Source organism: Asparagus officinalis, unplaced genomic scaffold (genome assembly GCF_001876935.1).
Source record: "Asparagus officinalis unplaced genomic scaffold, Aspof.V1 AsparagusV1_Un106, whole genome shotgun sequence".
Lineage (NCBI taxonomy): Eukaryota > Viridiplantae > Streptophyta > Magnoliopsida > Asparagales > Asparagaceae > Asparagus > Asparagus officinalis.
This window is the reverse complement of record NW_017972372.1, coordinates 195803-222739: the sequence shown is the minus strand read 5'-3', so window position 1 is coordinate 222739 and position 26937 is coordinate 195803. Positions and strand designations below refer to the sequence as shown.

The following is a 26937-nucleotide window of genomic DNA, read 5'->3' as shown; positions in this document are numbered from 1 at the left end:
TGTCCTTGTCACGAACAGGGAAGGTATATCTGCGTCGTGCATGCATGTGTTTTTTCAGGAAACAAATCCTTGATATTTCTCTTCAGTCATGTTTCTTGTATTCCCTTTTTCAAGACTTTGCTGTAGCTGAGAACTTCATAAAACTTGTGCAAAATTTCTTGGTCCGCTACATAAATCCATAAATCCTGCTCTTCTGCTTTGTTTCGTTGACGGATGTCTATTTCGTTGACGGATGTCTCCTCCACTTTCCACTTATTTAATTGTTATCGTATCTTTCTTAATTAATAGTTTCTAACCAGGTTGTCTCGGCTTGATTCTAGGGATTCGGATCATCTCTGCTATCTAAAAAGTAGTGGAGGGATCACTACATAATCACAATTATTAATTATCTATGATTTTTTTTTGTACAAATTAGGAATGCGTGCAATACACGGGGCTATAGTGAGTGTAAGATTTAGATTGTATCATGACCGCCTACTAAGTGATCAACGATTGAGATTAAAAGTAGTGGTCTCTCCAAATTTTTTTTTTATAGCGGAGAGGATCCAAATCCTGATTCTAGTCCTTTTTTCCTACTCAGAGAAACAAACGACGACCAGAATTGTATGGCTTATTTTCATTCCGGTACCCTAATACATCAAAAGTTTCAGTTCCATTTTAACATTGAAACCCCGGTCATTTGATTTTCTGTTAAAATTTTATTACAAGTACGTCCTTTTTACCCAGCTGCTAGGGATTCAAACCACCGAAAATTTCTAATTAGCAGTGGTAGGGGACAGGGTTTCAGTGTAAATGTAGCCGAAAATCTAACGAAATCTAGACTGGAGTATCCAATTGTGTGATATGGAATCCAAACTTTGAGGTATCAAAGAGTTCAGAAAATACTAATTTGGGATATCAAAGTGAAACAACGGGCGCGCTTCATTTGGACTGCCAAAGTGAAAATAAGCCACATTTTATTTGTAGCAGGCAATCAGTTCTGTAAGGATTAATCAAGGAGCCCAAATCTACAGAAACTAGTATGAGGTACAAACCCCGATAAAGCCATGGTAGCAAAGCTTCTTTAAGAAACTACTGTTGTTTAGGGCGCGTTTGGTTGCCTCTTTTAGAGGGGGAAATGGGTTAAAAGCATGTCAAAAGTGTCAGTTTTGACAGGCTTTTTTGCAAAACGCCTCTAAAAGAGATGTTTTTGCAAGAAAACCTATCAAAACTGACACTTTTGACAGGCTTTCCCCTTCCCTCTTCTGCAAACAAACAACCCCTTTGAGACCAGGTAAACTAAAAGCATTGTCATGAAGACTAAGAATCAGCTTCTTTCAAATAGTGACATCTACCTACTACAAAAAAATTCTAAGTTTCAGTGTGAAACAGCAATCTTAAGTTGGTGATCGTCTCGTATCTTATGCTTCAAAAGCCTTAGATATAGGACATCAAACCTTTGAGCTAGCACTCTAGTTATCATTAGAGAAATGTCTGTTTCTATATGTACCTTACATATTATAAGGGGATCTTAAGATTCAAAGAAGAAAAATGAAGGAAACTTCGTGTCACCAAACTTGTAATAAGAATAATATTATTCCTCCTTATATTGGTTTACACTACGTTTCATTCTTCATCTTTGATCCGCGCAGACTTAGCCAACTTCTTCTAGTTTCATTTTTTTTCTCACACCCATTTTCTATGTTCTGACTTCTGAGCAGCTAATGAAAAGATCAACACAAACAAGAATTTCCAGCATCAAAGACTAGAATTTAATAGTAAATGAATCATTAATAGTGTTCAGAAAATTCTAACATTGGAGGTTGACGACAAGGAGACGAGAATAATAACAGCCTATGGGCTATGGCAATAAGATTGATTATTCTTTACTCCATAATGGTGGAAAAAATCCATATAGTTGGCATATGTGACCCTAAAGATAAGTATATCTAAGTTTTTTATTAGGAAAAAAAAAGTATGCCCTACACTCCACCCAACTTATCACTATAAGAATCTTCAAGAGATCAAAGATGACCACAAAAGCTCACAATTTAATAAGGCTCCCAAAGTTGAATATCTACAACGCTTGGATCCTACAAAGGAAAGATAATTCATGTCCCTTGATGGCAAACAATATATATATATATAGATCATAGAAAAGGCTCAACCTTTTGGATATCTGGATTCACTGCTCCTCTCTGTTGACAAATATTAGAAAATTTGGTATGTGGTTTGTATGTGTTTAAGCTATGTACGTAGTAGCCTAGTGAGCTGCAAACAGCTGACTAGTTCTTAAAGTAATGCTTGAAATTAATGCCTGTTGTTTCCTCAGCCAAGAACTTGGGAGCATCATGAGGAGTTGATCAAGGTTGTGGATAGAACAGGGATATGCTCCTAATTTAAAAAAATGGCTTATTCATGGTCACTAAAAATAACAATGCAAAAAAAAAAAAAAAAAACTAATCGGAACATCCTTCTTAATTTCGTTCCTCTCTGTTGACAAATATTAGAAAATTTGGTATGTGGTTTGTATGTGTTTAAGCTATGTACGTAGTAGCCTAGTGAGCTGCAAACAGCTGACTAGTTCTTAAAGTAATGCTTGAAATTAATGCCTGTTGTTTCCTCAGCCAAGAACTTGGGAGCATCATGAGGAGTTGATCAAGGTTGTGGATAGAACAGGGATATGCTCCTAATTTAAAAAAATGGCTTATTCATGGTCACTAAAAATAAAAAAAAAAAAAAAAAAAAAAAAAACTAATCGGAACATCCTTCTTAATTTCGTCAAGGTCATGGTCACATGACTAGTAATTAATGTAAGAAAATTTACAAATCACCAAGCAGTGGCGAGTGAAGAACACAAATTAATTAGCTACAAGAAAATTAAACCATGCTAGCATAAAGGGCATAATTCCTCTAAAAACAACTTTTGAAGACACATGAACATATATATATACATGTATTAATTTGCTTAACTATGGACAAGCTAGAAAACTGCAGTGACACAACTCAACTTCATATTGAAATTAATCCAAAAACTTCGATCTCTACATGTAAGAGGAAGTAATATCCCTAACATCAGAGGGCATGAAAGCCAAGATCAAGAGAACAACAAATATGCCAATTGGGAGTAACAGCAACATAAAAGGCGGGGGAGGCAACGGCGGCAAAATAAGCGGAAGAATCACTAACGACGCAGTGATGCAGAGAAGTACCAGAAAAGATTGCAGGCTGAAGTAGCCCCGATCGTCGTTCGCATTGTGTTGAGCAGCCCCATTGTAGTCTTCAAGTTTCCTTGCTCTGCCTTCAGCTGTCCTCGCTTGCATTGTACCGGGACAATGAGCTTCTACACCTTCTAGGCCCTCTAGCAACTCTAGCTCTGATTTCAACAATTTTCCCAATTTCATTTAGTGTTACCTGGCGGAAATCAATTAATAAGGTAGATCTACCGAAGTTCTTGTCACATTCAGAGATTTGTGATCCCAAATAAACGATGCCCGAATGCTAAAATCAACAATGTGAGGGATAATTTGACCTTTTTCGATTGATCTCTACTATCAAGAAGCAAGCATCGGATATTTATGGATCCAGAGTAGATTCCTCATTCTACTGTTGTTTGATTCTCCTAGTGATTTACTCCTGAATCCGAACCTGATAATAGTTGAAAATGCAAAATGAACCAGAATTTCTAAAATTCGTCGTACTCAAGAAATTGAATGAGGGTTTAATAGTGTAAAAATATTGGAACGTATGTATGAAGGTAGGGAGAACTATAAATCTGATCAGCTACTTCAGACTCTTCTCTTTCTTAATGTGCGAGAATAAATTGAAAACATGAGTAAAAACATGAACATGTTTCACTTTGAAATGAAAATATCTATTCAATTTTAAATCTCGAGATGACCCAAGTGAGAATATGTACCTGTTGTGCTAAATCTCTCTTGCATCTCTTCTCTTCAATCCCTGGGCACCACAAATAAGTAACAGTGAAGACAAGATAAATTCAAAGACAAAGGAGGAGAAAAATAAGCAAAATAAGGAAAAGGGTTAACCTAAATCCAATCACAGGTGTACAATGAAACAAAGATGAATCCAATACCTTTGTTGATGGTGAAGGAGACTATACCTGTGATTGTGATGTGGGTCTCTTTTTATTTTTCTTCTTAATGATGGTGTTTATGAGGAAGAAAGAGAGAAATGGGGTCAGCATAGGATTTTGTATTCTGAGATTTTGAGGGTGGATACATTGCACTCTATCCTCAAATTGTTAACCCCCATGCAAGTGGTTATGATGGTGGAGATATTTTTTTTAATAGTTTCTTTCTTAGTCTTTGGACATGAGCTGGTCCTTTTCGTGGGTTAAGGTACTTCTCCCCTTGCCCACCTTTGCATTTTTTCTCCCTTATTGTCTCTTCCAATATTCTGCCACCAGTCAAAGTTTTTTTTAATTGGGTATCTTGTTTTTACCAACTTTCTTTCTTTTTTCTATATGCCCAATTCATTACAAATTGCCACCTTAGTAGGGGTGCTAATATGTATCTGTATCCGAGAAAATATCCGTAACCGTATCTTAACAGATACGAATATGGATTTGTGGTGAAATATCTGTATCTGTATCCAAAATATCCGAATACATATTAGTTATACTCTTACGATAGTTTTGATTCTTAGATTATGGATTTGTGGTTAATTTTGATGATCAAGATGTCTAATCTTAACATTTCAGTTATAATGAAGATATTAACGAACTCTTTTGTATCACATGAACTATATTTTTCTCAATACTATTTATTTTTCTCATATCTACTTTATATATGCATGCATATCCGCTTATATATCCGCATGCATATCCGTAACCGTATTCGATTTTAACGGATATGGTTATAAAATTTTCTTACCGAGATATATCTGTATCTGTATCTGTATCTGAGATGGGTAAGCGGATATATCTGTATCTGTATCTGTAACCGAGATGGGTAAGCGGATATGGATATGATAAGCATCATATCCGAGCCGTATCCGGACCGAATGCACCCCTACACCTTACTATTTGCATGGTTAACTATAGATGGACCTCAGTAATATCACCTGATTGCAGACACACCCTCTATTGTTGAAGATAAACTCAATTGAATTTTTTGATTCGTCATTTTACCAAATGAACATAGATGTGTTAAAGGTTCATACTATTGCATTAAAACTCTTATGTTGTGATGAATGTTGAGGATTGTGATTTTTATATGATAATGTATCTATGTAGATTAAAGGCTCTTTTATAGACTGAACTCGAACTCACGAAGCGATATTTTTAAATCCACTTTAAACATCAATGGCCAATGGGAATCAAACCACAACGGCTCTTCACCATATGTCAAAAGTGGTTACCACTATAGTAAAACTCTAAAGTTATAATGAACGTTAAGTATTACAATTTTACACTCTAATAAGTTATACTTTTGATCATTTAAATTCTAAAGCCTCACTTATTATATATGGTTGGTTCCCCAAAAATCACAAGAATAAGTATAGTTGAAATTGCGGATTGAGATATAAACTTTTTTTTTTGACAGAAAAACAGGGGATGCTCCCCGTTCATTAAAATATATATGTTATAGTTACAAAAATTGACAGAAAAACAGGGGATGCTCCCCGTTCATTAAAATATATATGTTATAGTTACAAAAAGTAGGATACGAATTGTATCCAAATGTTGGTAGATACGTTCATTAAAATATATATGTTATAGTTACAAAAAGTAGGATACGAATTGTATCCAAATGTTGGTAGATAGAAAATAAAATTCAACTAAATAGGGACGTATAACTTTCTTCTTTCAGAGATCTGTGAAGATGAGGAGTGGGCCTTGCCGTCACTCATCGTTGAGATATAAACTTATTTTAATAAAAGAGGTACCAAAGATATACACTAGCGTTAAGTGGCTTGTCGTAATTACACTGGAGCAGGTGAATCTCATCACTTGCATCTCTTCATTGTTTATTTTGTTAAATTATATGGTGCCTCATACTTAGTATATATCTAATATTCTTTCTAGGTTCTAAAAAACAATAAACAAATTGGACAAAAAATACGGCAGGCTACTTTTCTACAGGACAAAAAAATATGGTAGGCTACCTTAGATGTTCAAATTTATTCGAGTTTTTTTCTTTTACAAAAATTTGTTGGAAATTTAAATGAAGGTCACGTTTGTTTCTCTCTAACCCTGTTCCTTGGCGTGTTTCAAACATTACTAGATGTTGATATCTCATTTTTTTTTTGTCCTTAACCTATTAAAACTGTTTCGAACTTGTCACTGTAGCATACCGTAGATAAGATTTGTCCTTAAGTATTGAATTATTTCAACCTTTTTGTCCTCAAGCCCATTTTATTGCCTGCAAGCTACCTTGTTTATTTGTCTTTATACCATTTTGAGTTGTTCGATTAATATATCGCCAAAAGTATCGGTGCACTACTGAAGGTATTTTTCCTAATTTTTGATGTTAAGATGGGACCGCTCAACTATGAAAAAAAAAAATTTCGAGTTGGACTCATAATCTCCTTGTAAATCCATATAGTTTTTCTTGAAGTTATTGTTATAATACTATAATAATTTAATCAAATGAAACTAACCTTCTAATTTGTTGGCGAGAGGCAACCTAACATTGCATTGTTTTAGTATATGGTTCTTTCTAAAAACCATCTTAAAACAGAGTAATTATACGACAACCATCTTTTATTTTTTAAATTTATTCATAACTACCTTTAAAGTTGGTTTTTGTTACAATCAACCACCTCCCTATTGAATTTTTACTAAAAATTAAGCTTAAAAAATTAAGTTTAATGTATATGATCAAGTTGTACCCTCACAAGAGCTAAACACCAGAAGAATCAATGATTGTGAGTTTTTTAAGACTAACTTTGGGCTTTTAGTGAAAATTTTGACTAGAATATAGTTGATTGCAACAAAAGGCAACTATAAAGGTGGTTTATGTATAAATTAAAAAAAATAAAAGATGTCGCCGTATAATTTCTTGTTTTTTAAGGTGGTTTCCAAGGGGAAAAAACCCCTTTAATATAAACTGAAACTTGGATTGATTTATATCTCTGTTGTCATTACCCTTGTTCGGTAGTTTTAATCTTTAAAGAGAATATTGGGTTATAATTTATAAAGATATATACTTTATTTGAGATGGCGGATTTACAAGTACCAAGAAAGTTCTTAGTGTACCACTTTTTTTTTCATGATCAGTATGCGGTGCGGTATGATCCGAATGATTTGCCATTTCTTTAGAAAAATCAAGAAGAAGTACTAAAATTGGAATTTCATAAAAGCTAATTGTCAAATTGTTTTAACATGTAGTACAATATCATCATATAGTAACAACAGTTGACAAAAATTTTCAAAATTTCAACATTCCCATGCTATGCTTTTGTGGTCCAACTATCGCATTATCAATCTAGTGTATGTCAAATGGTCAAGCACATTACTCATCTAAATAAAAGTCCTCCAATTTGACTTTTTATCAAACCACCCAATATGTTCAAAGAATTTGACAAATACTTAAAGAGAACTAAATAAATATTCTATTAGAACACCGTATAGAAAGGAATGATCTGTAATATCCACGGGTTATCAGAGGGTTAGTTTGAGAATCATAACTCTGTTGGGTTGAACACACAACTCGTGCCCTTCCGGATCTTGTGTCGAGAGTAAGCAAGTAAGAAATCACAGCAAATAAAAGAAACGCTTGCAAGAAAAGTAAACAAAACAGGAGAACACCAGATTTAACGAGGTTCGACAAACGTGCCTACGTCCTCGGGGGTCACACTAGAAAAATCTTTGATTAATTGAAGAAGATTACAATGCTCGCAATTAGCCCCTCTCTCTCTAAGATCTTTGTTCTCAAAAAGCCGTCAAAACCCCTCTTTTTCATGTGTCAATTTACCCAAAAAACGTTTTAGGAAATATATATAAACCCAGCCCAAAACAGATTTCTAAACAAACTGAGAATCTGGAAATCCCGTCGTTGGTTGACCGGTGCATTGGTGTCAGTCGACCAGCCAGAGCCCTGTTTTCTACAGGATTCTCGTGCACCTTTTCGGTCGACCGGGGCAAGCTCGTCGGTCGACACCGAGCCGAAACTCCTGTAATGTTTTTGACTTCACATCGGTCGACCAGTATCACTGCTTCGGTCGACCGATCAGAGCGGATTTTCCTGCTCAGTTTCCTGCAGTCGATTCAGTCGACCGACACACGTTCGTCGGTCGACCGATGCTGGATTTTTCGGCTTCCTTGCTGACTTTGATTCAGGTTTTGGTCTTCATACTTTCAAAACCAACAATCTCCCACTTGGAGATGAAACCGCCATCAACGAGCTCTCCCGAACTCCCACCATCTTCGCAAGCATCTTCTCCTACCCGAAAAAATCCATTCTTCAATCATCATCAACCCGGCGATTCCGCATATCCTTCTAGTGTGGCTCCGCCTTCTTCTCTTACGTGTGAAGGCCAACTGAAGTTGCACACAACTCCAGTTTGTCGATGGTTACTGCTTTTGTCAACATGTCCGTAGGATTTTGGCTCCCTAAAATTTTCTCTAGTTGTAACTTGTCATTCTCTATCAGCGAGCGTATGAAGTGGTAACGTATGTCAATGTGTTTCGTTCTGGCATGGTATACTAGATTCTTGGCGGCAAGGTGTATAGCACTCTGGCCATCACAATAAAGAACGTTGTTCTCCTGCTTCAAACCCAACTCTTCCAGGCACCCGGTCAACCAAATTATCTTCTTATCGGCTTCAGTCACTGTGACATACTCTGCCTCAGTCGTGGACAATGTTACTATCTTCTGCAAATGTGGGACTCAGCTCACTGCTGTCGACGCTAAAGTATAAACATACCCTATGATATTTCGCCTAGTATCATGATCACCGGCGAAATCTGCATCCACGTATCCCTACAGTACCAATTCTTTTCTCCAGAAACACAATGACATATTCGTAGTCCCTCTCAAGTAACGCAATATTCACATCACGGCCTCCCAATGCTGCTTCCCTAGATTGCTTGCAAACCTGCTCACAACTCCCACTACATGGGCGATATCCGGCCTCATGTAAACCATCGCGTACATAAGGCTACCAATGGCTGATGAGTATGGTACTCTGCTCATGTGCTCTTTTTCTGTATCTGTCTTGGGTGATTGCTCCTCAGATAGCTTGAATTGACTTCCAAGGGACGTGCCAACGGGCTTAGCATTCTCCATGTTGAATCTCTAAAGTACATTCTCGATGTATTCAGCTTGACTCGATTTCAACGTCCCTTCAGCTTCATCTCGACTGATTCGCATCCTAAGAATTTGTTTCGCTACACCCAAATCCTTCATAGCAAACTCCTTCACCAACTGCTTCTTCAAGTTGTTTATCTCCTCTAAACACGGTCCTGCAACTAACATGTCATCAACTTACAATAATAATATGATATAGCTGGACTCGAACCTCTTGAAGTAGCAACAATGATCTTTATTGCATCTTCCATAGCCAATGCTCTGCATGAAGTTGTCAAACTTCTTGTACCATTGTCTTGAAGCCTGTTTCAAACCATATAAGCTCTTCTTGAGCCTATACACCATCTATTCCTTTCCTTTCTCAACGAAGCCAACATGTTACTTCATGTAGATTTTTTCATCAAAGTCACCATAAAAAAAGGCAGTCTTCACATCCAATTGCTCAAGGTAGAGATTTTCAGCAGCTACTAAGCTTAACACCACTCTGATGGTTGTAATCCACTTCTTCCCAATGTTGGAACCCTTTCACAACTAATTTGGCCTTGTACCTCTTGCTTCCATCACTCTCCTGCTTGACCCAATAGACCTATTTGTTATGTAAGACTTTTTTCTGTGCAGGTGGTTGGGCTAACTCCCATGTCTCGTTCGAGTGGAGAGAATCTATCTCTTCTTGCATCACCTGCTCCCACTACTGAGATTCACTAACTTATATAGTCTCCTCATAATACTTTGGTTTTCCGCCATCTGTCAAGAACAAATAATCTAGTGATGAAAGATATCTAGAATTCAGTTTGGGTACCCTGGATGACCTCCTAAGCTCCATGCCCTGGGTAGTAGTCTCTGCACTTGGAGTCTCCTCCGTTCTTCGGTCAGAACTAACACTGTCTCCCCTATCTAGAAGTTCCTCCAAATCCATATACTCGGATCCACCTGCATCCTTAGTGCTGCTCCCACTACTTTGGCTATCCTTGGCACTGTCCATATCCTTGTACATCACCTCCTCATTGAATATCACATCTCCGGTCCTGATGATTTTCCTGTTCTTCTCATCCCAAAGATAATACTCGAACTCATCAATGCTGTATCTAATGAATATACACTTTCTGTGACTTAGATTCTAGCTTGTCCCTGACATGGTCACTGATATGAACATATGTCACGCAACCAAAACACTCGTATATGTGAGAGATTAACTTTCTTTCTACTCTAAGCCTCTTCTAAAATCTCAAAATCCAATGGAACTGATGACCCATGATTGATCAAGTAAGCTGTCGTATGCACCGCGTCCGCCCAAAATGTCTTAGGGGGACCTGCATGTAAACGCATGCTCCTCGCATGCTCTGTTAATGTCCTGTTCATCCTCTCTACAACTTTGTTATGTTGCGACGTCTCTGGAGTAGTCCTCTCCAAATAAATCCCAAGCATAGAACCTCTTGAACTCCTCCAGCTCGTATTCTTCATCATTGTCTGATCTCAGACACTTCACCTTCAGATTTATCTCGTTCTCCATCATGGCTTTCCACTTCTTAAATATCTCGAACACCTCTGACTTGTGCTTCATGAAGTATACTCACACCTTCCTCGAGTGATCGTCGATAAAGGTGACATAGTACGTCAAACCGCCAAGAGAAGACACGCTAGCTGAACCCCATACATCTGTATGAACAAGCTCTAACTTCTGAGCTTTAGGTGGTCTTCTACTTTTCTGAAAGTTGACCCTCTTCTTCTTCCCGTAGATGCAATCCTCTCAAACACCCACTTCAACTGAATCGATGCCGGTTAGCTTTTTTGTGAGTATAGAATCTTCATACCCTTCTCACTCATGTGTCCCAGCCTATTGTGCCACAGATCTGCACTCTCCTTGCCAGCTGCAACTGCGAGGGTGTCACTCGCATGTGAAGTGATGTAGAGAGTTCATGTTTTATTGCCGCGGGCAACCACCATAGTACTATTGGAGATCTTTCATGAATCCCCGGTGAATGTTGAAACATAGACTTCCGCTCCAAGCTGACCAACCAAAACAAGATTTCTCTTTATCTTCGATACATGTCTGACATTCTTCAGATTTCACTTAGAGCGCTTCATCTGAATCTGCACGTCGCCTCTTCCAATAATAATGCAAGGCTCATTATCCCCTAAGTACACTTTTCCAAAGTTCCCTGCTACATAGTTTTGAAGAAGCTTACTATTAGCAGTGGTATGGAAAGAGGCACCTGAATCAATTACTCATGAATCAAAATCGCTGTCCATAGCAAGGATCAAGATATCTTGCACGATATGAGGCTCCTGCTCATTCGCATCCTTCTTTGGTGCTTTGCAAACTAAAGACATATGGCCCTCCTGGCCGCATATCCAACACTTCTCTTTGATAGGCCTAACCTTCGAGTTCGACCTCTTCTTCTTTGACTTCGACCGATTCCTGTTATGGTTTCCCTTTTTCTGGCTTCGGCCTCTCTGCTCAAGATTTAGGGCTGAACCTAAACCTTCTGATTCAGACGATTTTCTTCTAACTTCCTCGGATAGAATCATACTAACAACCTCACTCAGCTTCAACTTCTCCTTCCCCGCCGAGTTGCTGATTGTGGCCACGTAACTTACCCAACTATCCGGCAACTGCGTTAGAATCATGATGTCGACGAAAATAAGTTAATCAACAATCATGTTGAACTCACTGAGATGCTATGTGAAGGAATATCCTTCTGCCCTCTTGAGGTTGAAGGGTGTCTTGATGAGATGCACCTTGTTTACGGCTGACGGTTGCTCGTACATCTTCGTGATCGCTTCCATAAGCCCCACCATTGTCTTCTCCTTCAATATATTATGAGTGACTGATTTGACAAGCGACAATCGGATCTGCCCTAAAGCCTTTTGATCTAATATTTCCCAGTCCTCGTCTGATCCCTCCTTATTTCCTTTAGCCGTGCCCATCAACGGACTATAAAGATCCTTCTCGTACAGATAGTCCTCCATCTTCAACTTCCAGTAGGCGAAGTTTGATCCGTCAAACTTCTTAATCTTCGATTTGCTTTCCTCTGTTATGGCTCTCGTACAAATCTTCTGAACGAAGCTCTGATACCAGTTGTTGGAGTTGAACACATAATCCGTGCCCTTCCGTATCTTTTATCGAGAGTAAGCAAGAAAGAAATCACAGCAAATAAAAAGAAAAGCTTACAAGAAAAGTAAACAAAATAGGAGAACACCATATTTAACGAGGTTCGGTAAACGTGCCTACATCATCGGGAGCCACACCAGAAAATCTTTGATTAATTGAAAAAGATTACAATGCTCGCAATTGGTCTCTCTCTCTCTCTCTCTCTCTCTCTCTCTCTCTCTCTCTCTCTCTCTCTCTCTCTCTCTCTCTCAGATCTCTGTTCTCAAAGAGCCGTCAAAACCCCTCTTTTTCGTGTGTCAAGTTACCCTAAAAACGTTTTAGGAAATATATATAAACCCAATCCAAAACAGGTTTCTAAACAAACTGGGAATTTGGAAATCCCGTCGTCAGTCGACCGATGCATTGGCGTCGATCGACCGGCCAGAGCCCTATTTTCTACAGGGTTCTCGTGCACCTTTTCGTTCGATCAGGGCAAGCTCGTCGGTCGACCGACCCGAAACTCCTGTAATGTTGTTGACTTCACATCGGTCGACCTGTATCACTGCTTCGGTCAACCGACCAGAGCGGATTTTCCTGTTCAGTTTCCTGCAGTCGATTCGGTCGACCGACACACGTCCGTCGGTCGACTGATGCTGGATTTTTCGGCTTCCTTGCTGATTTTGATTCAGGTTTCGGTCTTCACCCTTCCAAAACCAACGAACTCTTCTATCAATGATATAAATCACTTATTTTTTACATGGGTGGTTCTGATAGAATCTCTATTACATGTTCATTTAAAAAAAATTCTTTAGCATCCAAATTACTGAACAGCCCACCTATTATTGTAATTAATTAATCAACTACATGCATACATGGTGATAGATTTGCGGGATAACCTAAGTCAAGTTGCACGTTGGATCTCTCCTTCAATCAATCTAGTATTTCCGTACACCACCATTTGCGCTCTCTATACGATATTATTGTAGCGTATCCTTTGAACAAAGTTCCCTAGAATTATTAATATCCATATATTCATCATCCTCTTCCTTTTATAAATTTGCTCCCTTGCTTTCCGGATTCGATTCCTTAGCTGCCCCCAGTGTCTTTTCTCTATAATAAAAAGTTTGAGAGAAATCCAAGATGATGACCATATAACTTGATCTCTTTAGGAAATAGACAATTGCAGCTATGTCATCCGTGCACGAGAATTTCAAGTAATAATTGAAATTCTCATTTTTATGGGTGACACTATGGGCACACTTCTAACCACACCTCCAACCACACCCCCTTTCTTATTTGCTACAGTTCACCGGGCCCCACACGAGATTTTAAAATTTTAAAATCCCGTGTGGGGCCCGGTAAACTGTACCAAATGAGAGAAGAGGTGTGGTTGGAGGTGTGGTTGGGGGTGTGCCCCTATCATTTTCCCATTTTATGTGGACATAGACGCCAATTGTTTGGCTTACTGTAACCAGCGACTGCGGTTGCACGTTACTAGAATATTTTCAAGTCAGCCAATAAAAAATGGTTGTAACTATAAAACATAATTATTGTAAAATTGTATTCTGCTGTGTAACCGATGATGCACATAAACTTGAGAATAAGTTACATTCGTCATTTTTCTTAAAGGTTGCAATACAATTTGAGTTAACAATTCTAATTGGAAATAATCAAGACTTTTGGATCCCATTTTTATTTAATAAATGGGCTTTTGAGGTAACCCTCCGATGGCCCGTTTGGGTCACATGAGTATCCTAAAGACAATGGAAAGGAAAGAAGAAGAAAAAAGATTATTATGAGATGAGGGAGGCCTTTGGCCTCCCCCTCATTATCCCTTTATTCACACCCCATTATGGTGATGTAACACCCCATTAAGTGAGGGTGACTCTTGGGTACTCAACCTATTCACATTGATTAGTATAAATATATATCATAGGCCTTTGGCCTATGTACTTGCTTTAAACACGTTATCAGCACGAAGTGTTCTTGAATCCCTGAGCCATAAAAAAAATATTTCCTTCCTCTTTTGCGCATTGAGATCTGGTTCGTTACAGCGGGAGCGTTCGACGGATCATCGCAAGGAGGCAGCGTTCTACGGATCTTTAGTATCGATCGTCCCTAGATCTGTGATCTAGAGGTAATTACTATAATCCGTAGAATAATATATGGCAGCTGAAAAAGTAACAAGGAAAAAAAAAAATTTGTTACTGTTCACCGATGGTTACTGTTCACTCGGGATTTTTTTTTTTTAAAAAGCAATTTTATTATTGTTCATCTAATCTAATTGCTTTCATTATTTGTTAGCATAACTAGTAATTAATACTATTAGTTAATTGCTAATCAAAAAAAAAATTTATGTGCTCATGTTGATGAAACTGGCGAGAAGTTCTGCGGCTTCTGCTAGTTTGTAAAAATTCATATATTGTGTTAAATTTGTAAATTTACGCTGATAGCACTTCCTATTACCATGAATATTATTTGGTTTTTGCTTAGTATTAACGGAAGTGACCATTGCTAGGGAAATGCTCTTAAATTACATATTCTTGAGAAGAAAACAGTAACACCAACACCAAGGTATTATTGTATATGTCCAGTTAACATGACATAAAATCATATTTGGCCCCTATAGTTTTTAATGCTATTCTTTAAACACATATACATTTTTCTAATGGAATGCTAAACCCTTGGTTGTTTCAGAGTTTCCATTCAGGGCACTTGCATTATTTTTTTAATCATCACTTGTTATTTTCAAGTTCAAACTCACAATTTCTACATGATATTAAAAGTATTAAGTAGGCAGTATCGCATAGAAACAAAAAGAAGTCTAGAAAAAAATTCAAAGAAAGCAAGGGTTTACTGTCCAAATTTGTTATGCCTGTTGCATATATTATTATTAAATTGCGTGGATGTTTAAATAAATAATGTTGTGGTTTTTGGATCAGCCTGTTTGTCACCAAATTTAAATTCCTTGTATTTTCTCTTCCTTCTGAGAGAGAAATTGTAGTGAGAATATAATTGTAAAAAGTCAAAGACCGGTGTATTCCATTGAAGACGAAGGCATTTTTTCAAAATGCAGGGACCCCTAAGGGTTTTCCAAATTGTATTTTAATTTTATGTTTTTTGTTATCTTTGGACTGTATAATCGGACTTTGGACACTTTTTATTTTTTGGTGACGGGCTGATCCACGCAACATGTTTATTGCATGAATTTTTAATTCCTTATTATTAATTCATGTCTTTCAAATGCATAGATAAAATTGCTAAAATAGCGAGCGTTGATTTCGAAGTCCTTGACGCTGCTGGCAAGAATTATTTGAGTTGGCATGTGGACCTGAAGTTCCACTTACGTGCCCAGGGCTTATTAGCCACAATTTCAACTCCTGCTCCACCGGCTCCGGCCACTGTTACGGGTAATGCTGTAAATAATGCTGAGGTTGCTACTACAGTGATCGTCTCTGATATAGATAAGGCGAAAGCCATTATCTACATCAGGAGACATATTGATCGGACCCTGAAGGCCGAATACCTGACTGTAGAGGACCCAAAGGAATTGTGGACTGCACTTGAGGACCGATACAAACATCAGAAAGATGTGATCCTCCCACGTGCACGTTATGAGTGGGAAAACCTCCGACTTCAGGACTTTAAGTCCGTAGCTGAGTGCAACTCAGCACTTCATAATATCACATCACGCCTGAAGTTGTGTGGTGAAGAAGTTTCGGAGGAACGCATGTTGGAGAAGACTTACACATCCTTCCACGAGAAGGATGCAATCCTCATGCAACAGTACCGCGAACGAAAGTTCAAAAAGTATTCTGAATTGCACTCCACCCTTCTGATGGCGGAGCAAAACAGAGAATTGCTTTTGGCCACTCATAACCTACGCCCTGCAGGCTCAGCTCCTCTACCCGAAGCTCACATGTTTATTTCCCAGAAGCAGAAGAAAAAGCATAAGGGTAAATTCAACAAGGGGAAAGCCCCTAAGTGGCAGGCCAGATGTCCACCCCAGAAAAACAACCCTCCCCAGAGCAGCAATAGTGAGGGAAAGAAGAAGTGGAAGAAGAAGACAACTGAGCTGACGTCCATTCCCAAGAACACTTGGGAGGATAAATGTCACGGATGTGGCATGACTGGACATTGGTCCAGAAACTGTCGCACTCCGTGATACCTCCAAGATCTGTATCTAGCGAGCCTGAAGTCTCCTGTTGAAACAAATCTGGTGGAAAAGCAGCCGTCTACTCAGTTCACTGCTGATGACTTCGAAATGGATGATCTTCTAGACTAGATCCATGTTATCTTTATATGCATTTAAATTCTCATAGTACTTTCATCTTTAGTTCTTTACTTTCCATGTAATGCACTTTACTTTTCAATAAAGATAGTTATTTTCTTTAGATTAAAATATTGCATTCATGTTATAGATGAAGTGTGAGTGCCTTGTGGACAGTGCCTCGACGCACACAATCCTTCGCGAAAGAAGCTATTTCAATAGCTTATATGATTATGACGATCCCGTAATTACGATTTCGGGACTATCTAACATAATAGAAGGATTTGGTGAAGCAATGATATTGCTCCCAAATAAAACGAGACTAATAATAAAAGATGCATTATTCTCTCCGAAATCTAATAGAAACCTCATAAGTTTCAAGGATATTCGTTTAAACGGATATCACTTAGAAACCAATGAAATAAATGAGGATGAGTATTTGTATGTAACTCGTCAAAAAGATGGTTCAAAAACTATCTTAGAACGATTCAAGGGACTCCCGTCGGGTCTCTATCATACATATATTCAACCAGTAGAAGCTAACATGATTGTGCACCAGAAGTGCCATTCTTCGACGAAATTTAAACTTTGGCATAACAGACTGGGTCACCCAGGATCAGCAATGATGCACCGCATCATGAGCCAATCAAGTGGACACAACCTGAAGAACCTGAAGATTCTTCAGAAGGGTGATTACTCATGTCTATCTTGTTTCCAAGGTAAACTGATCACGAGACCCTCCCTTCTGAAAGTAGGATTAGAGTCTCCTAGCTTCTTGGAGAGAATACATGGCGATATTTATGGTATTCACCCCGCAAGTGGACCATTTAGGTACTTTATGGTACTTATAGATGTATCAACAAAGTGGTCTTACGTGTGCCTTTTGTCTACCCGCAACTTAGCTTTTTCAAAGCTATTGGCACAAATTATTAAGTTGCGGGCTCATTTCCCCGATAATCAAATCAAGAAATTACGTCTTGATAATGCGGGAGAATTCACTTCACAAGTCTTTCAAGACTATTGTCTAGCAACTGGCATCGAAGTTGAACATCCTGTAGTACATGTTCACACCCAGAACGGGTTAGCAGAACCTCTAATTAAGAGATTGCAATGGATTGCTCGTCCATTGTTGATGCAATCACAGTTGCCTGTTGAGGCTTGGGGTCATGCCATATTGCATGCCGCTTCGCTTATCAGAATACGACCCTCTGGTGGTCATATTTTGTCACCAATGCAGCTTGCTTATGGTGCACCTCCAAATATCTCACATTTGAGAGTGTTTGGTTGTGCAGTTTACGTCCCAATTGCTCCTCCACAAAGGACCAAAATGGGTCCACAGCGTCGTTTGGGTATCTATATAGGGTTTGATTCGCCCTCTATAATAAGATACCTTGAACCCCAGACGGGTGACGCATTTAAAGCACGTCTTGATGATTGTGAATTTGTTGAGGATTCATTTCCTAAACTTGGCACACAGTCCAGGAAGCCTGATGCTTCTAAGACCATTTCTTGGAACACCAAGACTTTGTCTCATTATGATCCGCGTACTAGTCAATGTGAAGATGAGATCCTGAAGATTCTTCATCTTCAGAATACAGTACATTTACTTCCGGATAAATTCACTGATAACCAGAAGATTATCAGATCACACGTCCCTGTTGTCAACACGCCAGCTAGGATTGACATCCCCAAAGATGGATGCAATCCGCTGGCAGCAGAAACGGCTGTACCTCAATTGAAAAGAGGACGCCCACCAGGTTCGAAGGACAAAGTCCCTCGTAAAAGAAAAAATCCTGGAGAAATAAAGATGAACCCAACACAGGATACTGAGCTCAGACCAGCTTCCTCTCCACTCCTAGATTCCCCTGAAGAGGAACAAATAGGAGAAACGTCATTAAATTTTGTACGTATTGAGGAGGTACTAGACAGAAAAAGCACAGTCGTCGACGACGACTTTGCGTTCGATATTGCCGTTCACGTCACTGAATACGACGCACAGTCGTCGACGACGACTTTGCGTTCGATATTGCCGTTCACGTCACTGAATACGACGATGACATCGGGTCTCCCACCTTAATTGGTTATTAAGATGCAGGTTACAGGTCTGATCCCCACACCGAGAAATCACAAACCGGATTTGTGTTTACATTCGGTGGGAAGATTGTACTGCTTTTCTTTAGAGGAAACGAATAGATCTATGACCGATTTCACCTATAATTTACAAAAAAACATCACTCAATTAGTTATGTTAGTATCCAAATTTATAGAGAGAGAAACTAATATAGATGTCAATAAATTCATGGTGAATAAATGACTATGTTATTCTCGAAAAAAGTCATGGCCAGCGTAATGTTAGACGTCCTTCAAATATTTTAGTTTCATATATTTTACTTATTATGCACTACGTGCAACATACGTGTTAGGTACTAGTTACTAATAAAATCTGATTGCTTGAGTAGAATTTGAATATGATTAGCGGATCACCGTCATAATTGGCTAATTGCAACCTCTACAAAGAATAATATCCCAAAAAATATTAGATCTTATTATGAGATGAGGGAGGCTTTTGGCCTCCCCCTCATTATCCCTCCATTCACACCCCATTATGGTGATGTAACACCCCATTAAGTGAGGGTGACTCTTGGGTGCTAAACCTATTCACATTGATTAGTATAAATATATATCATAGGCCTTTGGCCTATGTACTTGCTTTAAACAAAGATAAAGATTTAGCCCTTAAAAAAAAGCTTTATGAAGCTGTTGCATAAGGGTGGCACTAGGGGCACACCTCCAACCACAATCTCAACCACATCCTTCTCTCATTTGCTACAATGCACCGGGTCCCACATGGAATTTAAAATTTTTAAAATCCCATGTGGGACCCGGTGCATTATAGCAAATGAGAGAGGGGGTGTGGTTGAGGTTGTGATTGGGGGTGTGCCCTTATCATTTTCCGTTGCATAATAAACCAGGAGATTGAAACCATGGAAAATTTTAAAATATTATTGGCTATAAGCTGATGATTCACTTTGTTAACTGAGTTACTAAGAGATAAAGGATGATGAGACTCGTTCGTTTGATGGACTAGTGGTTTGAACTTAGGGGCTGTTTGGTTCCCTTAAAAGGCTGGTGGAAACGGGTTTCTGCGTCTGACACCTTCTCCACGTCGGATTTTTTGTTTCCACTCGTTTCTTTTCATTGCTTTGGTTCGCTATGGTTGAAGAGGGAAATCGTCGCTGAAAATTCCGCCACCTAGGATTTTTTTCTCTCCCCGATTTCCTTCCCCAACCGAGTGAAATCGACGAAACCGCTGGCCAACTCGGATTTTTTCTCCCTCGTTGATTTCTTTGGTGACGCTTGGGTTACCTCCTTCCTCTCCTCCCGCCAGAAATCTCCCGCGGCTGGGTTTCGTGCTTGATTTTCGTCTTTCGCCTGGGATTTCGTGCTTACTTTTCATATTTATCAAAATTGAACCAAGTACCGGTCTCAATCCCCGAATCCTTCGCCCTGAACGAGAGAGGATGGGGGAAGAACTAAGCGTACAAAGCGATGCAGAGGTCGAAGCTCATTTTATGCAATTAATTAACTAATCACTTTTGAGATTATTCTTGAATTAGCACCAAATTTAGCACAAATTTTAGTTAATTGAAATATGGTGAATACTTGATAGTTGTCATAGACTACGCTTTTTAGCTATTTTCTTCGGCCATACATTGGTAGATTTTGCTTGTAGTTTCACAGCCAAAGCATAAGTAATGAAATTACTGCTTCCAGGAAATAATTTGAGATGTTTGGAGATTATAGAAGGTATGGAAGGAGTAGGAGCACTTAGAGTAGCTTGCAAAATTTTCAATTTCTAATTAATTGAATAGCAAGGCTCATGCAAATAATTACTGTGAAATGCACTTAGGCAAATTGATCTTTCTGATTTATTTCTTTATATAGGAGTATAGTTTATTGGCTAACATATCTTCATTACCAAATGAATTGTGGATTCTATGGACTTAAGGATACAATAAATAAGCAGGAAACTCTCTCTCTCCTTTTGTCAACTTTAAGCTGTTTGAGAATCTCATTTTTCTTTATATTTGTAAAGGAATACAGTTGTTTAGTTCTTTATATTTGTTCTCTCTGCATTTTGGTATGCAATACTTTTATTTTTGTTGAATTTTTACTAACGAGGACCGTCACAGACGGATGGTTCATTTCATTCACCAGAGTGGCATGTTGTTTTTATGTTGTCTTAGATTTTATACATGCAACTTATTTCAATCTTTCACTAGGTAGGTTGGGTAATGTCAAATTGTCAAAGAATGCGATGTACCCATAACTTGCATTACTACGTCCTCTAGTGGCACTTGTAAATATATAAGTAAAGTGTTATTGATCTATTTATTACTTTACAATTACTATGCCGAAGGACTACTTGATATGAGAAGTGAATGTGATGTCTAGATGAGTTTCATGCTACTCGGAAAATTCAAGTCTTGAATACACTGATATTGTCATCTTGTTCACATTCATATAAATAATCCTGTTTTTGTAATCTCAGTATGCTAAAGTGGATCTTTCATAATTGTGATTCCGTCTTATTTGTGTCTTAAAGATGAATGCAATTCTTTATAGCAAAACTCTTACTAGTTTTCATCTTTATCTCGATCTTTTCTAGGAGAAAGAGTTTTGACCTTCTTAATTTGCATGGTTTTGAACTGTATGACCAAATAAACGGTAGGTCTTTGTACTTGCCAAGTGCCATTAAGCATTACTTGATCCTTTATAGGGCACGTAACTAACCATAGCATTGAACTGTGTGGGAAATATTGTTTTCCTGGTGGAGTTTATCTTCGCTTTTAATACTTCATAATTAACACATTTAGATGGAAAGAGGTTTGAATGTCAATAAACGCATATGAAGATCACAACTTGTACATATAGTGGTTAAAGAAACATCCACAATGATGTTATGGGAGTTTTTTGATCCTTTCTTCATGAGTTACTTGTAACTTCTTGAAGATACAAAATAAGTGCACTGTCTATTCCCTACGCAGAAAAAGCAACAACACATGCCCATATGCTTCTTTTTCAGGCCAGGCTAGCATGGGTCTGGTTTTACTTGCACAACAGAAGATCTATGCAAGTTTTCTGTTAATTTCATAACTTATCATCGAGCTCCCGTGGCTGTTTTTTGGTTGTTATTTGTGCTCGTCGTCGAGCTCCCGTGGCTATGTTGTTGGTTGGATGGTTGGTTGGTTGATGTTGTTGGTTGGCCTGGTTGTGAGCCTGGTTCTGTTTTGTGCAGCCTCCTTTGTGTTCAGGTTTTCTAAGGTGTCCGTGCTCAGTTTTGTGTTCGTGAGATTTGTTTTCAGGCACTGTTTTTTTGGGTTGTAAGTTTTCATGAAACAATTCTACATTGGTGACTATTTACTTTTAGGCTATGATGATTGTCATTATATCTGAGATTAGCAACCTGCAATATCTACTGATATTGTACTGGATGGCTAACAATGATGATATTGACCAAATTCTAAGCCCTCATCCATAACCAGTAAACAACTCATGATTACTTGATGTTTTCCTGATTGGTTCTTGATGTTGTTGGTGTGCATATGCTTTGTGACCATTACTATCTGTTTGCGTTCAGTTTGGTGTGCATATGCTGTTTTTCTGAATTTTTTCTGCTCAGTTTTTTATGGGCACATATTGCCTCTATATGTTGGTTGGCTGGTGGTGTTTTTGCCTGGTTGGTTGGCTGGTTGTGAGCCTGGTTGTGAGCCTGAAAAGGCACATGTTATTACAATTTCACTCCTGGTCGGCACATGTTATTGGTTGGCTGGTTGTGTTGTTTGTTGGTTGGTTGGTTGTGAGCTTGGTTGTGGGCACATGTTAGTGTTGTTTGTTGGTTTTGATACCATCAGAGGTTCTTGAATGCCCTGATTACTTGATGTTGTTTGTTGGTTCTTGATGTTGTTGGTGTGCATATGCTTTGTGACCATTACTATCTGTTTGCGTTCAGTTTGGTGTGCATATGCTGTTTTTCTGGATTTTTTCCTGCTCAGTTTTTTGTGGGCACATGTTAGTGTTGTTTGTTGTTTTTGATATCATCAGAGGTTCTTGAATGCCCTGCAACAGCTCGGTGTATCTCACGGTGAGTTTTAATGGATGCAAATATTTTTTGTTGGTTTTGATGTTAGTGTTGTTTGTTATTGTATCTGATGGTTTTTGGTGTGGCTTGATGAATATTTGCAGTTGGGATGCCGAAGCAGATCAGGGAGCTGATGAAGGTTGATGGACTCACCAATGAAGTGAAGAGCCATTTGCAGGTGATTCTTGCTTCCTTTTTTGTAGATTTTTATGACTTGAGACTTAAATACAAATGGAAATATATGTAAGTTTATATTGTGATATTTCAAGGATTTTCATAAACCTGTTGTTATCAGAAATTGCATCCAATTGGTCCAATTTCTTTTTTCATATTGTGATATATATATGCGTATGTATACAGACTTCTCTGAGTGTGAGAACAACAGTTAGCCTGTGTCTTCATGTTGTTTAGTAAAATTCATACATTAAAAGTTCATGTATGTGTTTGCACTGGTTGTGTTGTGGAGACTGGTTGCGCTGTGGAGCCTGGTTGTGTTGTGCTTTTGTTCTCGGCCAGTTTTTGTGTTGTGTTGTGGAGCCTGGTTGTGTTGTGGAGACCGGTTGTGTTGTGCTTTTGTTCTCGGCCAGTTTTTATGCATATATTGTTGATGCTATACCATGTCTGGTTATGTTCAGTTTGTGACCACATCAGTTTTGTCATTATCGGCGGGTACTATTCTTATTTGTTCAAAACAATCCACATGAGCATGACCATTTGTTCAGGTTGATGGACTCAACAAATTTTCTGATGCTATGCTTTGTTCATGTTAAATTTGAACTTTTATATGATTAAGATTACCTCATATAACGAGCACAAATAAATTTGTATATAATGGGGGTAATCTTATCATGGTGACCATAAACATTTTTTCCTACAAACTTCAAAACCCAACCAAACACAAGAAAAGTGGGAAATGTCAAACCAACAAAAGTTTTCCTTTTTTTTCCATGCGAACCAAACACAAGAAAAGTAAATGCATTGGTTTCCCACCATTTTTTATGTGCGAACCAAACCGAAACAATCTATTTCTTAGAAAAGTTTGGAAAACTCGAAACTTATGTTTTTTTACATGGAATTGCATTTCCCTATATCTAGGAAACGAACCAAACAGCCCCTTACCATTAATCTATCATCTAATTTCTGGTAGCTCATACCTTCTTCCCTTTTTAAATTTCACGTTCAGTGATTTTCATTGGCAAAGTTACATTCTTTCAACACTTTCCACGTAAAAATCTTCCTCTAAAAATGCTAAATAAAGGCAAGAACTTCTTTATGTCAAAAGGAATAGTTGACGTACTAACCTGTAAAGTGTCTAAAAATGGAAAAAGTTAATATCCTCGAAACAAACAAAATTGATTTTGTTTAAATGACTAAATTTAAGTATAATGTGGGTACTTACATGAAGACTCAATACTTCACCAAACCGTGGGAGCCCGCTAGGCCTAACCAAAGGAACCCTGACATTTTATATTTTGATTGAAATTAGGGCCTCAAATCATAGAAATTGCCCTTTTCTCCAGTTCTTATAAGTTGTGCAAAACAGTTCCCCCAAATCATTAAAATTGCTGTTATATCCCCCAATTCTTATAATTGGTTTCAAATTATACCCTCCAATCAAACAAGATATAAGAATCAGAGGAATTAAGCAATTTCAGAATAGAAGGGGCTCATTTCAGAATATTATAGATAATGTACTAATACAAAAAAAAAATTCAAATGCAGTTGATAGGCTAAATATGAGAACCCCCTCCCCCACCAAAAAAAAAAAAAAAAAACTTTGGACGATTATTAGATAGTGAAAGTACCCTAATGTCACTAGGAAAGAACCCTAGAAGGGGTTGAATAGAGTTTATGCTAATCTAATCCGATTTATGTCAAATTAAAACTTTTTAACAAATATATCCTAGCAAGAATGATATATCACAAATATATGCGCAAGGATATACAAGTGACACAAGGGTAAATAAGCTAAACTAGATAGTGGGTAATATAAACAACAAGCAATATACAAAGACGATATAAGATATGAACATAAAAATAAGTGTGCCAATGTAATCACAAACAAATGATATGTTCATGGAGTTCGGTCCCCACGACCTACGTCTCCGCTCCTCACCTCGAGGAGATCTTCACTATCACACTGGGTTTTCTACGCTTACCCGAAAAACGTTTACACCTCACAATGTCGGTTTTCAACGTTCACCGATCAACGTTCACAATCACTCACAATGTAACTACACTAACTACCACCTCAAGTGTTGGTCTCTAGCCCGTGTCTCCCTCAAGTGTTAGGAATTACAACCTCTCTAGGCATTACCACATACCCCACTCCTCTTGGAACAACCTCGTCTCTCACGACACACTCCTCTTGGTGCACTAGTGTAATACAAAGTGAATCTCACAATTAAGCACTCAAATCAACAAATAATTTGTTCTCTAAACAAGGTGAGAACACAATATAAGCTCACACTCTAAGTCACAAACCCACAACCTAAAGATTTGTTCTCTAAACAAGGTGAGAACACAATATAAGCTCACACTCTAAGTCACAAACCCACAACCTAAATTATACTATGAATGTAAATTATAAGCTCACACTCTAAGTCACAAACCCACAACCTAAATTATACTATGAATGTAAATACAATAAGCTCAGTAGGTTGTGTGTGAACAAAGAGATAAATAAATCAAAAACTAAACTCAATGTAAATCTAGCTTATGTAAATTAAGTTCAAACATATAAATTGCTAGAAATAGAGTTTAGAAAAACTTCTCTATAGATCAAGAGAAAGAGGGAGAAAAGTTGGATGCTCAAACACAATAGATGATCTTCACTTGCTCTTGTGAAATTCTCTTCACAAACAAAACTCTTAAACACTCTTTTAAACAAATTATAACAAACTTTAAACCCTTGTTAAACTTGTTTAAAATATTCTTGGTTATTAAAATAGAGTTGGGTATAAGGGGGTATTTATAGAAAACCCCAAAGATCAAGAAACCCCAGCAAAAAGATCAAAAAACCAAAACATGACAAAGGCTGAAAAAACTAACCGTTATGCCATCAGTCGACTGACGACTTCCATCAGTCGACTGATGAGTCAGTCGACTGATGAGCTGACCGTTAGAGGCGTTTTCCAGCTCATCAGTCGACTGACGGACCTTATCAGTCGACCAAAACAAAATAGAAACTATTTGACATTCTAGGCGATTTCTTCAGTCGACTCATCAGTCGACTGATGTCATCAGTCGACTGACCAGTCGACTAATAACAGGTTATCAGTCTGTTTTAAAACAAAATTTTGATTTTTGAAGTACCTTTAAAAATAGCAAATAAATTCCAAAAAAATAAAAAAAAAACTTTGGAAAATCATTGTAAACATGTAAATGAACATGTTACAAAAAGAATTTTTGGAATTGCACTTCTCAATAGTGAAAACTCATCATTTTTCAAATATGTCCAAAAACATGAAAACTAAACATACTTGTTTTTGTCATTTGACATAAACACAATATTAAAACTTTTGTAAAATAATTTTATAGATTTAATGAATTGATATAAACTGATATTAAAGTCTATAAACTAATAAAATAATATTTTATCAAAAACACCTATATTTTGATAAAATCAACAAATACGTGTCTGTAATTAATATGAGCTTAAAATATCTACATACAAGTATAAACCTAAAACTAAATTACCCAAACTTGATGAAGGTCTTTAATGAGCTCGACTTGGTAAACTTGCGGATGAAGCTTGAACTTGGATCTTCAACTTGAATTGCATGGCTTCACTCCACTATTCCGCCAACCTCCATTGGATATGATCGTGAATGTTCGATTCCATCCATCCTCCAACTTATTGTTTGCCTAGAATAAATACAAAACACAAACACTAGACAAACAACATTAGATGTAAATTGTTTGTAAATCATCATCAAAACAAAAGGACCCAACAAATAGCCCTGTGTTAATTGTAAAATTTTCATAATAATAGGTAAAATTAGGTATTGGGTTATTTCTTTCTAGTGAAATATGTGATTGATACTTATAAGGGGTTCTCTTATAAAATCTTGAAGCTAAAAAAGGGGGTTTCTGACATTTTCAAAGTTACTGGGGATAATCTCATAATCTTCTAAAAGTCAGGGGCGTTTCCAACATTTAGCCGGAGTTGACGGAATAA

General features: G+C 37.8%; 2 protein-coding genes and 1 long non-coding RNA gene across 8 annotated transcripts; 2 read left to right on the top strand and 1 right to left on the bottom strand.

The window, feature by feature from the left end:
• Positions 1-2973: 2973 nt before the first annotated feature.
• On the bottom strand, positions 2974-4334 carry LOC109827289 (protein AUXIN-REGULATED GENE INVOLVED IN ORGAN SIZE-like). Of its 6 annotated transcripts, none has more exons than XR_002243389.1 (4): positions 4103-4315; positions 3899-3939; positions 3512-3627; positions 3326-3355 (listed from the first exon to the last, which is right to left on the bottom strand). XR_002243389.1 is itself a non-coding variant. In XM_020394284.1 (2 exons), the coding sequence occupies exons 1-2, from the start codon at positions 3921-3923 to the stop codon at positions 3024-3026; spliced, it is 357 nt and encodes a 118-aa protein (XP_020249873.1). In that variant the 5' UTR covers positions 3924-4022; the 3' UTR covers positions 2974-3023. The 6 variants fall into 6 exon arrangements, 1 of the variants encoding a protein (XP_020249873.1); XR_002243390.1 differs by lacking the exon at positions 3326-3355 and adding an exon at positions 3373-3393; XR_002243391.1 differs by lacking the exon at positions 3326-3355 and having other exon boundaries at positions 3519-3627; positions 4076-4334.
• Positions 4335-15577: 11243 nt separating this feature from the next.
• Positions 15578-16510, top strand: LOC109827274. Its single transcript, XM_020394258.1, has one exon. It carries the CDS (start codon positions 15578-15580, stop codon positions 16508-16510), a length of 933 nt encoding a protein of 310 aa, XP_020249847.1.
• A 3672-nt stretch (positions 16511-20182) lies between these two features.
• On the top strand, positions 20183-23065 carry LOC109827281. Its single transcript, XR_002243383.1, has 2 exons — positions 20183-22760; positions 22862-23065. It is a non-coding gene; the product is annotated as an uncharacterized LOC109827281 (long non-coding RNA).
• The last annotated feature ends 3872 nt before the right edge of the window (positions 23066-26937 follow it).

What these genes read in the sequence shown, in the direction of transcription:
- LOC109827289 (XM_020394284.1), bottom strand. Translation starts at nt 3,923, where the DNA reads ATGCAAGAGAGATTTAGCACAACAG. An exon ending in AGAGAGATTTAGCACAACAG is followed by an intron (nt 3,356 to 3,898) that starts GTACATATTCTC and finishes TGTTGAAATCAG; the next exon opens with AGCTAGAGTTGCTAGAGGGC.
- LOC109827274 (XM_020394258.1), top strand. Translation starts at nt 15,578, where the DNA reads ATGTCTTTCAAATGCATAGATAAAATTGCTAAAATAGCGAGCGTTGAT.